The 13,941-nt window shown below is 36.6% G+C and overlaps 1 protein-coding gene across 1 annotated transcript in view; it reads right to left on the reverse strand.

Annotated features, from left to right (window-relative positions):
* crispld1 (cysteine-rich secretory protein LCCL domain containing 1) overlaps positions 1-13,681 on the reverse strand; it is a 25,048-nt gene extending 11,367 nt beyond the window's left edge. The window contains exons 1-9 of the mRNA XM_015386347.1: positions 13,427-13,681; positions 12,572-12,817; positions 4,472-4,590; positions 3,081-3,213; positions 2,898-3,013; positions 2,685-2,785; positions 2,413-2,607; positions 1,720-1,780; positions 1,572-1,638 (exon numbers count right to left, since the gene is read on the reverse strand). Of these exons, the coding sequence (XP_015241833.1) occupies positions 1,572-1,638; positions 1,720-1,780; positions 2,413-2,607; positions 2,685-2,785; positions 2,898-3,013; positions 3,081-3,213; positions 4,472-4,590; positions 12,572-12,817 (1,038 nt within the window). The 5' untranslated portion in view covers positions 13,427-13,681. The remainder of the gene's footprint in view (positions 1-1,571; positions 1,639-1,719; positions 1,781-2,412; positions 2,608-2,684; positions 2,786-2,897; positions 3,014-3,080; positions 3,214-4,471; positions 4,591-12,571; positions 12,818-13,426) is intronic.
* Between the last annotated feature and the right edge of the window lie 260 nt (positions 13,682-13,941).

Genomic DNA, 13,941 nt, shown 5'->3' on the forward strand with positions numbered 1-13,941 from the left:
AGTACTAAATGGATAAGAGGCACTATTTAGCATGTTTTAAAGACCAAATCCTTTTAGCACGCTGTTGATAGATCAGTTTGTACATTTTTTAGCGTGCACAGTGAAATAGCTCACGTTTTTATACACGCAAACCTTTGATAGATCCGGCCCATAGTGTATGTGCTTACAGTATAAATACTGCCCAACAACTTTAGAGACAAATACATGTGATTCTCAAAAGGCAATGCTGGGACCAGTATTTTGTTAAATTATATACATTTTATTGGGACAGGTCTTAGAAAGATCTGCATAACTGATGCATCATGCAAACATAGATGCATCAGTTATGCAGATCTTTCTAAGAAGTATACAAAGTTTCGCTTTTTTTTTTGCAACTTACTTTTTTCTAAGTTGACCGACCAAACAGACATTGGTTCTTATAGTAAAATACAAAGTATCTCTATTTTCTGAAAAAAGTTCTTAGCTACTTTGTTCGTCCAAAACAAATGGAGAAAAAAAAGATGTTTTCAAGCATTCACTGCTTTTAAATAGAAAGAACTCCTTAGTAGGTATACTTTACTTGGATTCATTACCTTAATCTACTATTTATGAATGTTTAAGTACTGCTTCAGCTGAATATTTTCAATTTCTGAACCAGATTTTAAATTAAACTCCAAGTCTTTGAGTTAATCAATGGCTGTTTATCATGACAATTGTTGTTTGCAGTATATTAATTTTGCAATATTTCTGTTGCTACAGTAATCATAACTCAGACTTAATAATAGATGATATATTGTACTTGGACATTCAGTTCACTCTGTATTCTGAATGTCACTGTACATTTAAGCTGGGTCATATTAAGTTTAGCTATGAAAAGTACGCCTAGTCAATTAATCTGGTTTCTCTTGACTCTGGTAAAGGCTTTACCACTTCACTCAGGGATTTCTCCAGTACAGTAATGCCCCCTGACAGCCATTACTCCCTCTGATATTTGCAGTCTTTGAAATTACTCTTGTGATTAGGTTTTACAGTAACCTGACTGCTGCCTTCCATAATCTTGCACATGGGTCCAATGTTTCATCCATTCTAAAAATATGCCACAATGCTGGGTTTGTAACAGGGGTTATAATTTACAAGCATTTCTGTCTAGTAAACAGAAAACATCCAAAATATTGATTGTAATTTTATTAACCATATTTTTTTTTTAATTATTTTTGTATATAAACTGATAGTTTAAATAAAAACACGTTGACTTCACTAAGATATTATTGGTATTTCCTCATAATCTTAAGATATTCTATCCTTCTATCTGAATTTTTGTTTGACTGATAAATATATGAGACTTACAGATTGATAAATGTATGAGATTGATTGATAAAATACACACTGTGGTAATTTAACTCGCTTAAAATCGAACACAGTTTCCTGGAAATGACGGGAGTTAATATTAAGACCAGAATATCTCTATGCATACAGTACACCATTAGCTGAAACAATTAATTACTCTTTGCCAACATCTAATCAATAGTAAATATAGCCAGATTTGACCTTAGGTGTTGACTTTAGCCATTTTCATCAACCTGTTTACTCACCATTTCGTAGTAGACCGTTCCGACCACTTTTCCTATTGCATCCAGGCATCCAGCTGGACACTCGTACCTGTAAGTTAAGAAATGGAAAGCCCTAGTTTAAAAGACTGTACATTTCTCATCATGTCTGATTGATTTATTTTTGTTTTACCTGTTACATGTTGTTCCTTTGCACTGATCTCGAAGCTTTGTGTCGCAGGTGACGAGCTGAGCTGGAGCACAGAAACACAGAAAGGCTCCTCAGGAAATACTTCTAAGCCAAGTTGCATCCAGTGAGCCAGCTGCTCTAATTCAGTATAACTAGCTTTGGCTGAGTGAAACCACAGGAAAAATATTGTTTCACTGCTTGTAGAAGCAAACACACTGAAAACCTTCTCCGCAACATATTTCAGGGGGGTTATCAATACTAGAGGAAGTGTCTCATCTTACACTCTTAGGGCCCTTGCACTGCAGAGGGGAAGCCGGTCAAAACCCACAACGAGCACCAGCAAGCCAAAAACAAACATGCCCTCGGGGGGGATCATGCTAAAATAAAGCACCTTCTCCAAAGAGTGCCTTGCAGTATTGAGCCCAGTTTGTCAGAGTTGATCAAGTAGATGACAAGTAAATGCTACAGAGCATCAAAGCTGTGTTTCCAGAACTGGATGAAAGGAAAATGTTCCAGTTAGTTTTGTTTTCTTTTTATTATCCAATACTGCTGCTTCAACAGCAAAATCCTTTTTAACCCCAGTTTGTCCTTACAGTACATTCTGTACTGTACTTCCAGGATCTGCCAAACCAAGCCTAAGACCCACAAATGTAAGTTGAAACTTGATCCAGAATAAACACTTGAATGGCAACTTACACATCTGCTGTATGTTGACTACTTCATACCCCTGCTGGTCCTCTGTGGGGGGCTCAGTGGGGGACGGGGCTGGGGCAGGGAAGACGTGAGGTGCAGGATTGGAGACCCGAGACCAAGGTTTCGTGCCTCTAGGATGCTCTGGCTCAATAAAGTTGCTTTCCTCTGTTTCCTCCTGTGGAGGGTTGGATCTATCATCTTCGACAAAGACAGAAAAAGGGAATGATGACTCACTGTTTGGTTTCTTTGACTTTTTCACTGTGGCTATTGGATACCTTTGTAGCAGAGATTGTCCTTGCATCCTCCCCCGTAGCTTGGAGGACATGAAGAGCATGGGGTCCCATGTTTGTAGGGGGCATAACCCCACCAATTACCCCTGTTACATAACCAATAATTATTAAAATGGCTCAAGTCTTGTGAACGTAATGCAAATATTTGCTTTTATTTATATCTAACTTCCTAATATGACTTCTTAAGGGTGTGCTTACTTTGGTGAATAGTTGCAGACAAGATATACAGCCTTTTCCCAAATTTGTCCCCACACGTTCATGTTGTAACAGAGGTTGATGGCACAGCCAATTCGGCTGCTTGTGGCCCAAACAAGCTACAACACAGTGACAGTTAACAACAGAACAAAAAGACTTGACAAAAAGTCAAGTTAGGTTGATTACCTGTGTGTAATGTGTGCAGACAGGCCCAGAGCATTTGAAAGGGCAGTAGGGGTTACACTCCTGAGGATAAGGGAAGGAGTAATCTTTCACCTCATCGTACCAGGCCTGCACATGGAACGTAGGGGGGCGATACCTAATAACAAGATTACAGTAAGTTTTATAGATCTCATAAAGCCAAATAGGTATTTTTCGTCACATGGTAAAATCCACAAAATATTTAAGGAAGCAATACAGTTGGATTAAGTAAAAATATTAAATTAAATACATGTTACATACATTTACTTACATATTATAAAGGGAATAAATGTTCAATTTTGACCTTAAAAATATAGCTCTATCATCTGGTTTTGCAAACCATTAAGAAAACCCCCAGTTTCATGATAATTGTTTTGATGAACCTAAATGACAACCAATGCTCTGTTACCAAGGCCACTGGACTGGAATCAGGTGTTAGAAGGTCTTAAATCAAGCATCTTGACAGTCATGTAAACCGAACTGTATAAATGTAAACTATATAAATCTATGTGTCATTTATGTAGCAGTTTGGTTTTATTTTCAGGATATTATTTACAGTGGATAAAGATCCTTAGCAACTGTTTAACATAAGCCACTGATTGTCTAGATCGGCAAGTACTTTACATTTCTTTTATAAGTTTGTAAAATATTGGCTGCATTTGCTTGTGAGCATTTAGACACAATTTGATATTTGCATCAACCAATTCAAATTCACCTGCTTTGTCAAAGCTGAAATAATTTATGTTGAAATAATAATTAAATAATAAAATTAGCTATAGACTTATGAAAACCTTATTATTCTCTAAGTTAAATAAGGCTAATCTCCTTCTTGCAAACCTAATATTCTGTGCTAAACAACGGGCAAAGAAGAAAGAAGCTGCTTTCCAATGGCACAATTCAGGAGACAATCTCTACAGCTTAGAATAAGAGTGTTTGTTTTATTCTAAAGTCCCACATTAGTAAATCCTGTATGTTTAAAGAAAAAACAGTCAAGTCAGACGTTTTGCTGATTCCATCATTTATGGTCCATGCTAAAAATATATCTAGTTATTATAAGAGGTTGGCAAATCATTTTAATTGCAATGGCTTTTTGGAGTTAAATGAATCATAAACAGAAAATACTAAACTTGTGAACAAGATTTTCACAGATTTATAATGTGAAAGTCAACAAAGGGGAATTTCAAATTCATTTTCATATCTTAAAAAAGGGGCCATTTTCATATCTTAAAAAAGGGCGTTTAAAATGAAACCTTTGATTTAGGGATTTATTGTATCAGTATTAATATCAGTTTCCATCCATGTTGGTTATTTTGAAACAAAGCAGTGTCGTTCTGATACCTCAGCAATTATTTTCATTCTATTGACAGATTATTTACCTTCCCCAATGCACGCCCAGGTTCTGCCCGATCTGTGGGAGTAAGCCGGCAGGACCATGTTCCCATAGGCAGGTCTCTGCCCACTCCTCAGCTGTTCGTTCCAGCTCTGTGTCCCATACCTGGCCCAAGCATTAAGAACATAAAAACAGAAATTTGCAGAATAGGTTGAACAGCAGCTGGAAAGCTGAAAAACTATTATCTCAAGTAACATAGTGATCAACAAATCTTTTTATTCCTTCTGCTAATCAGCAACCTCATGATCAACAAGTTTTATCTCTATACTGATTTTAAAATTAAAAAGGGAAAAGAAATTGCTTTTGTTAAGTACTACTTTCCATATGTTTCACCCGCTGCGTTCATTTATTTTACACGACCATTATCTAACTTGCCTATCTCATCCAGTTTGGGGAAAGCAACAAGCTCCTCCATACAGGTTCTTAATGTTCTAAAGGTATATTAGAATAACACATCTATAATACCTCTGAATGACAGTAGAGAAAAATAAGGATCACAAGTTTGTGCAGGAAAATTAATTAGTGCATGTAAATAAAAGGTTTATAGAATTCTCTTTGTCCGCATCTTCCCTAGGTCACGTCTAAAGAACATTAGAAAATTGAAACATGACTAATATGTTGACACAGCTCAATGTAATATTTATACACAAAGCCTGTAAGTACAGAACTAATAAACTATATGGTAAGCTCTGCAGGGAGCAGATTATAGCTGCAGCTTTTGAAGTTACATGTTGTCCGATTTTCTCCTTTGACGTCTTTCCGAGTTTATCCAAAATGGTTTCTTATCATAGAGATAGTTTTGTTTAACTCAAACCCTAGAAAAATATAAACTCTGCTTGAAGTGAGGCATTGACTTGAACTGTCACCAGTTCAAAAATCAAATTTTGAGTTTTAAGCTGCTGCACTAACATTTGTTAGCTTGATGAGGTTTCTTTTTTTTATTATGACATTTAAAAACCTATTATGTTTGTCTAATTACAAAAAAAAGTCTAATCCAAGTCTAACATCCATTAAGCCAATTTATGTTGCACAAATTCACTTGCAGTGGCACCTACATATGTGGGTTTTAAATAAGTAAAAAGGGGATGCTGGATAGGGCTGAAAAGTTAATCATATCAATCGTGATAAATCAATTATTGAAATAATCCTCAACCATTTTAGTAATCTATTAATCACTAACTGCAGTATAGAGTCTGGAAAACATGCCTTTACCTGATAGAGCGACCCACTTAGAGCAGTGATTATAAAATTGTAAGAAATATATAAACAATCTGCATTCAAGATTAAAATAATGCAATCAATTTTTTAAAATCTTAAATGTCTGGCATTTAATCTTAAATGTGGTCTGTCACTATGCTCTACCCAGAACCCCTCAAGTGGAAAAATTTTAGTTTCACCTGGTTTAATTTCGTAAAAAAAAAATCTTCTTTAAGGAACCTTTGGCTATCAGAGTATTAATCGATTCATAAAAAAATAATCGACAAATTAATCGATTTGCAAAATAATCGTTAGTTTCAGTCCTAATGCTGGAGCATTACTCACTTCAGGAAGGTCATTTTCATATGTCATTAACAGGCTAGTTTCCAATGATCTATCATGGTATGATGCTGAAGCATCAGAAGAAAAACTACAGCAGTGGTATGTGTCTTTAAACGTATCAACTATGTTAAGCTGATATATTTTCACACAAAATTAATAGTCAGCTTCTCGGGCTATTGTCAAACTGCTGTAGGTAACTAAAATGTCCTCTCTGCAGGCTGCTTTTAAAAGTATTTACTGCAATCCAGTAAAATAAAAACAAAGGCAAAGGGGTCAATGGCAGAAGAAATTCAAGCATTTGTTGCATTTGTTTTTAAAAATCACTCAGCCTTAGAACTTGAATAGTTCTAAAACAAATGGCATTTCAGTTATTTACTTGGAAAGAAACTCTGGAGAATAGCGCCCATTGTTTGAGGAAATCTGCTAAAGGAAACCACTCAGATTTACCGCCTAAATTATTTTCCCCTTTTTTTTAAGCTGTAACGTCTGCACAGTGTACAATCAGGCTGTCAAGCTGCTGTTATTTGTGCAGCTACCCCAGAAGGAGAAACCTCATAACCACAAACCTGATTCTGCCACTTCGAGGCTCATAAAGAAACCCTGCCCACCTCCCTTGCTAACATTTTTCAGCACCACGCACATGGTTTGCTTTATTTTCCTTACACTTCATTTGCAGCCTGTTTTTTTTTACTTTGTGTTTGTCTGGTTGGCCTTACGAGGAACAGACACTATTTCTTTGCAAATATGTGTTTCCTGTATGTGATCAATGGACCATAATAGTGAGAGGCGAGCTGAAGATATGGGAACTTGGAAAAAAAAGCAAAGTGTGGATAGAATGCAGTGCTTGCGAGAGTAAACAAAAGGGATTAAAATGCTTTACTTTCTCTTATGAACCCAAAAGGGAAGAAAATAATTGTAAAAAAAAAAAAAAAAAAGAAGAATGTACATAGTGATTGTGACATAATCTTTGTTGGTGTAAATGGCCATTCAGTATTTCAGTCACAGCCTTCTAACCCACACAAGTCCCACAGTCAAATACTTTGATTATATGGTTAGAGAAAGGAAAGACTGAAAGATTGTAAGATTTTATAACGTTTTCACCTTTAAGTAAAAGAATGTGGAGTTCTATTGACCTCTGTAACCTTTCAGATGATCCAAAGGAGTACTCTACTGCCATATGTGGAGTTGAAGAAATGAGGACTCCTTATAAACTAATCAAAAATATGTTGATAACCTATTAGAGGGATGTCCTGTAAGTAGCTCAAGCCCTTGGAAAAAGATGACTGAACAGAAATTCAATCCAGCCCAAGATTGTCTCATGCTGGGCAGAAAAACCAACTTGTATAAATGTTAAAATAAACTAAAGTAAACTAACAGGGGCTGGATTGAGCACACTGATAAAAGCGCAGCTGGATTTAAAGTACAAAATTACAGTTTCAAAATCATCATACTCTTCCAAACAGATTTTTTAAGACGTGTCAGAAAGTGATCTTAGTTCTGGATATTTAAAATACAGGGCAATGCAGTTCAGCACCTGGCTCACCCGACGCTTTCCACTGCTGGCCAGCAGTCTTGAAGAAGCCTAATAAGACTGTCTCATACTTACAGAAGAGAAACCTTTATATGCATCTTTTTTTTAAATCTAAACAAATCGTGTTGTTCTTTCCTATTCTTAATTTTGCACTGTAAATCCTGGTATTTTTACTCAAGCTTATACATAAGACGATTAGTCTAGAATCTGCCTTTTAGGGATAAAACCTCATCCTAAAATATTCCAGAAAGACTACCGTGTAATATTTTATTTGCAATAATTTTCCCCTGGGATGAAAGAAAGTCCTTGGAACAGGATTTGCATTAAGTTTTTATGGCTAACAAATGCTGTGTGAGGGGTATTCATTTTTATGGCCCTAGAGATGATGTTTCAGATGTCTAACTAGTCATTTCTGTCTTTCTATTGATGATCCTCTTCCTCGATGACGAAAACAACCCTGGCAAAGGGGACCCAGAGAAAGCAAAATTAAGAAAATCAAGGACTGATTGTCTAACAAACTGTTATACAAAAAGGATACGCAAGTAAATGGGGACAAAATCCCATAAAGCTACTGTATTAGGCATCAACAGAGTCAGAGGATAAGTTATAAAAGCTGCTCTATTCTACTCTAGCACCCTCCTGTGGAGATCTTCTGAGCATAAACAGTTTATCAATACAGATACTGAACATACCTGAAATAATGGATCCACTAACTTTGCTGATCTTCAAGTATTTTAACATCACAATCAGTAGTTACGAGGTCGGTTAAATGCCCTCTGCACAACCATATTCTGATTCTGTTCAAAATGTAAGGGAAAAAGATAGCAATATAAATCAGTAACAGCACAGTCAGCTTAGACCAGAGGTTGGTGTAGTAAGGTCAAGTTAAACATCAGCACTTCCCCCAAGAAAACTGTTTGTCTTTTACTTTTTTAAATGCTGACACCCTTCAGTTTATACCTGTGGGTCAACATCTGAGATAAAGGCAGAAACTGTTGCCTTGTCTTGTCTTGTCATGCTTATTGAGGGAATTTTGGGGGCCTCTGCTGGATAATGACAGAATGGGAACAGAGCCACAAGGATAAGAGAGCAGGATAAGGGAGGAGGGGGAAGTAAAAAAAAAAAAAAAAAAAGATAAAGGAGCTGATCTTATCATGTTATCTTCAATGCTGGCCTCAGAGGGTCACTGGAGTTGTGGTTGAATACAATGAGGACAATAGGACAGCTGATGGGCAAATGGTTCTCTATGTGTATGTAGATTTGTGTATCTTTGCATGCATGAATGTGCAGCTGGAGTGCAGCCCAGTACATCTATGAAGTCTTCCAGCAGACTGAAGCTTTGAGGTATCCGTAAAGTGACAGGAGCTGGAAAAACAGCCATTTTGAGTCGAAATCAGTTACTGAAGGATTTGACCCATAAATCTGACCAGTACCTCAAATTTGATGACCACAATTGCAAATAAAGGTTTTATTTTCCACTTTTTACTTACTCATAGAATAGTGCCTTTTCTGTTTCAATATGTGTCAAAAACCACTATCAACATATATCAAGGTTTTTGAAAACTGATATTTGAAAACAGTTCGTATGGTTTAATGTTATGTAATGAGATGCTTTTGTGATCCAAGAGTCTGATAAAGTGACTAATGTATATTGAATTAATTAAAGTGTGGAGATTTGCAAGCCGTTTTAAAGCCAAAACGGTCATATTCACACACCAGAGATAGAACTACTAATGTCTACTAATGTAAATTTTAAAAATTTAAAGAGATAGATTAAGTTAGAGATAAAGTAGAGATATAAAGAAACTTGTTATGTCTAAGTTTAAGCACTGAAAAGCAATGTAAGTGTCCCATGTTCGTAAGTTTAATTTTTGGGATGTTTGCACACCATTTTGGGTTCCCATGATTATTCTTTAAATAAATTACATAGTTGGTAAAGGGAGTATCAAGTTTAATAGTTGCCTATTGGTTGTTCATTTGGGGTTTGACTTCAAAGGGAAAGACTTGTGACCTAAAGCCTGCACAGAACATTTCCTGCACACTAAAGAAAAAACCTGTAATATGGGGTATGCTTCTTAAATCCCACAGAAGCTGGTTATCTTAGAAATCGCTTACCTCTACACAAGAACACTGTGCTATATCAATTTATACTCAGAATTGCACACTTCCCCTTTTGCTCTCTTAACTTTATAAAGATCTATATATCCAATTCTTCACATTTATTTGTATCCAATCAGAGATTGGTAACTTTAATCTGGCTACTTATGTTTGTTTTGGAACAATGGCTTTTCTTTGCCAAGTGGTTTTCCAACCTATTTTGGAACAGAACTTGTTTTTCTATGCACACTTCTTTAATCCAGTCTCGTACTGTAACAGTCTCTTTTCTTGCATCCTTTTCTTTTTTCTATTCCGGCCACTCTGTTTATCCTTCACTCTGACTTATTTTTCCCTCTATGTCTCATACCTCACAACCTCTTGTTGCATACCGCTCCATATTTAACCTCACTGTGCCCCCGGAGCTTAAAGAAAAAAAACGGCCTACTGTAACTGGAGATGCTGGAAAGAGCTACATTTTGCCTAACTCAGCACTTTTTCACACCCTTGTGCCTCGACACAGACGTACGAGAGGTCCTCGAGCCTAACCTCTCAATTACACAATTACACAGTCCAGCAACTGCCCTCAGCAGGAACCGTTTATTTGACTTTAGTGGAGAATAATACGAGCTTTTGTTCTGTTGCTCTTTAAGTGAGGAAGAAAGGGTGATAAAACCTCATTACTGTCTGCACATAGCATTGATTTTTCTTTCTTCAACCTGAGATGTGCTGTTGATGGCCATGCACTGTGGTGGCCAAACTATGCCTACATGTGGTATGTGATCTGGAAAAAATCCAGATCTGCATACAAGGTGTGGTGTATGCCTACGTGTTTAGCCAGGAGGGATAGACAGCTGGTAAAACAAGGCCCTCTGTACTGCACTCTTGATTCTAATTGCACTGTGAAAAGTGATCTGGCGCTGCAAATACATATGATGGCCAAAGGATAAAGTCAAACAAATCTCTTACCAAGAGCGTTGGGGTTGAAAAGGGGGAAAAGAACGCTATGGAAATGTGATTATTGGCAAGTGGGTAAAAGTTCCTCTGCTTGTGCAGTTTCATGCTTAGATAATGCTTGGTGTGAGGGACTGCCTTCAAGTCAATGAGTAGATGTAATCAACCGGTTTTCCTTAGATAGAACATTTTTAATTAATTTGACTGTATGATTTGGTGTACTGTAAAGTGCCTTGAGATGACATGTGTTGTGAATTGGTGCTATATAACTAAACTGAATTGAATTGAATCTTTTAGTTTGCAGGCTCTCCTTAGCAGGCTTTCTTTTGGAACCAACTACCAGTTTTAGTCCATGAAGCAGACACCCTGTCTGCTTTTAACACATGGCTTAAAACATTCCTATTTGAAAACGGTTATAGTACACAGAATGATGTTTGCATAATCTCTAGGTGAGTACGGATGTAAATGTTAACAGCCGAATCCGGCGTGCAGAGAATTTCTGTGCGGACATGTGTTTCTCCTTGCCTCTACCATGGCCCTATTGTGGCTCTACCTATCTTATACCTCATGCAAAATTGGTTATCCTGAGCTATTTTCTATATTTATGCTGCTATATGTTTAGACTGCTGGTGGCCATAGAGACAACTTTTCCTCATTCTGTTTCATTCTTTCTTTATTCTCTCATTCTGCAGTATTTAAGTTTGTGCTCTCTCTGCTTTTATTTCATTATAGTACCTTAATCTGGTCTCCTGTTCAGCTGTGACTCCATCCTGGATTGAACTATCAGCTGGTTTTGCTTGAAAGAAACTTTTAACCAATCTGACTGTATTTTCTCTTTAAAGTTCCTTGGGATATGTGTTGTGAATTAGAAAAACTGAATTGAATTGAAATGGAATTCATTTGATTCATTTACTGAATAAAAAAAAAAAATCTTATTTTTCCTTATCTGTAATTTGTCATTAAAACAAGATCAAACCTTTCAGAGGTATAAGTCCCAAAAAATTCACATCAATGTTGACATCAAGTCAAAAATGGCATCAAGGTATACTGAGGTTCTAAAACATAACTATGCAGTTGCAAACGCATTCAAAGGACAGATCATCTTAATATTTCTCTTACTATTCTTTTTTTTCACATGTAAAAACTGTTGGAGTGACTTAAACGCATAGTAAATTCAACCACTGTAAAAATGGATGCCATATGCTTTGAGAGAACTAGAATATTATATCCACGCTTGAGATGCACTGCACTTTTTTTACACAGTAGATGTCATTGTACAGCTGATCTGCATCTATTAAGCATGTGGTCAAATAATCTAAAGGAACAACAAAAGCCTGTGTCACAAATGTAAATTTGCAGAAATTTTTTTATTATCTTGCTGCTAAACAGTGCAAAAGCACAAATGTCCATTATGTGCACTCTTAAAAAAATGGGAATTGTTTTGTTTTGAAAAAGATCCCAATAACTCTCAGCCTTAGCTGAAACTGCTATTCCTGGGGTCCAAGAAAATACTTACAAAGCCTCCAAAACTGCAGAAGGTACTACAGATAGCATGTGCACCTGCTCTTATGTTGCAAGGCGGTGTATGTTAGGACCAAAACAGTAAGTCTAAAAGCAGGTATAACATCATAATGCCCCTCCCCCATGTATTGCTGTGCATTCCCAATCTCTTTGCATTTACAATAGACTCTGGACATTTTTCTAGTTCAAATGATGACAAATTCCAATGTTTGGAAAAATGTAAACTCAAGAACAATGATAAATAAATGTTAAAGATGATATTATTATAATTTTAATGATCATTGATTGGATTTTTTTGTTGCCTTTGTATTTCTGCCTTTGTATTTGAAGTAAAAATAGTTTAAATCACGTTTTACATTTTCATTTTAAATCCTTTTAAAGCCACGATTCATCAAAAGCACTCATGCTTTTAGAATAATACCTGCCCTGAGTCCTCCGTGCACCTACCATGTACTCCATGTTGGAGGCAGGGGGGTAAACCTGGCCTCTGAGCTTGTTGTGCAGGTCCAAGATCAGCTGAGCGTCGGTGTTGGTGATGGCCCTTTTCCCTCTCTGCTTCGCTTCCCACCAGTCCCCGTTTTCATCCAGATATTTGTCCAGCATCCACTTCAATCCAGTGGAATTTTGAAGCATCACCATGGAAGTGGAGGCTTGGGCCATCAGTAAAAGGGTCACACCTCTCAGCCACAACATCTTTGGAAATAATGGTGATAAGGAATGGTGGTGAGCTTCTCAAATTCAACCAGGTATCCTATTCCAAAACCTGGAAAAGCTCTGTCAGCAAAAAAAAAAATCTCCACCTGCTCAGGGATTGGGTGGGGGGGGGTCATTGGATAGATTAAAGGTGCTCTCTATGAGACTTGCTGAATAACTTGTGTCAATATTGAACTTGGTAGGGACAGTACATTAGCTTTCAGACGCATGCTCTGGGGTAAGTCTGTGGAAAAAGCTCATGGGGGTTCAGTAAGAGTAAACTTTAGGCTGGAAATGACTAGAATAAAGTAATAGAAACTGTCCTTGAAAAGTTTTAAAACTAAAGTTCCAAAATATTTCAAGCAAAAAAAAAAAAAAAAAGAACAGTTTTAAATGATTTGGAAGGAAGGCTGGTTAGAAAACACACAAACAAAAAAAATTATTTTGTTAATTTAAAAGAAAAATACAACAACATAAACTTCTAAAGCTGTTTATCATGCAAAAATCTTTTATTATGCAAAAAGGAGAAAATCAATAGATAGAAATAAATGGCCATTGAGAGGGAAAATACATAGATTAGGGTTTATGTAGACAGTGGAGAACATTTACCTTAAATGAATTGGAATGGAGCCCAGCTGCCGGGATCTTGACGCTAAATTTGGCTGAGAAGAAAACTTTGGCCGCAAAATGATAATAATAAAAAAAGAAAAGTCAAAGTTAAACAGCTCTGGTGCAACTTAAGGCTGTGACTAAACCGTTTTATAGCCTTTCAAGTTTTTAATAGGGTCTCCTCTCGTTTCCTGCAGCTTTAAAATGATAATAATAATAATAAAAAAAAACGGCCTTTCTTGTTGCGACTGTATTGCGCCAAAGCTGCTTATGCATCACTTGTCCACATTTTATCCTCAAACAAGCTGCTTCTCTGGAGCCGCCCCTGACCACGCCCCCCTTGGTTTGCAGAGGCTGATGAGCGCTGATGATGATTTAAACATAACAGGATAGATTTTAGGACGATGTCTTCTTTATTTCTCCCCAGCAAATCTAGACTTTTATAATTTAGAAAGACTTAAGCAGCTTGAATCTTTATGCATTCACATCAAGAGTGAAAGCTGTTTTTTATGTTA

The sequence above is a fragment of the Cyprinodon variegatus genome, unplaced genomic scaffold (assembly GCF_000732505.1).
Source record: "Cyprinodon variegatus isolate N-32 unplaced genomic scaffold, C_variegatus-1.0 Scaffold365, whole genome shotgun sequence".
In the NCBI taxonomy this organism is placed as follows: Eukaryota; Metazoa; Chordata; class Actinopteri; order Cyprinodontiformes; family Cyprinodontidae; genus Cyprinodon; species Cyprinodon variegatus.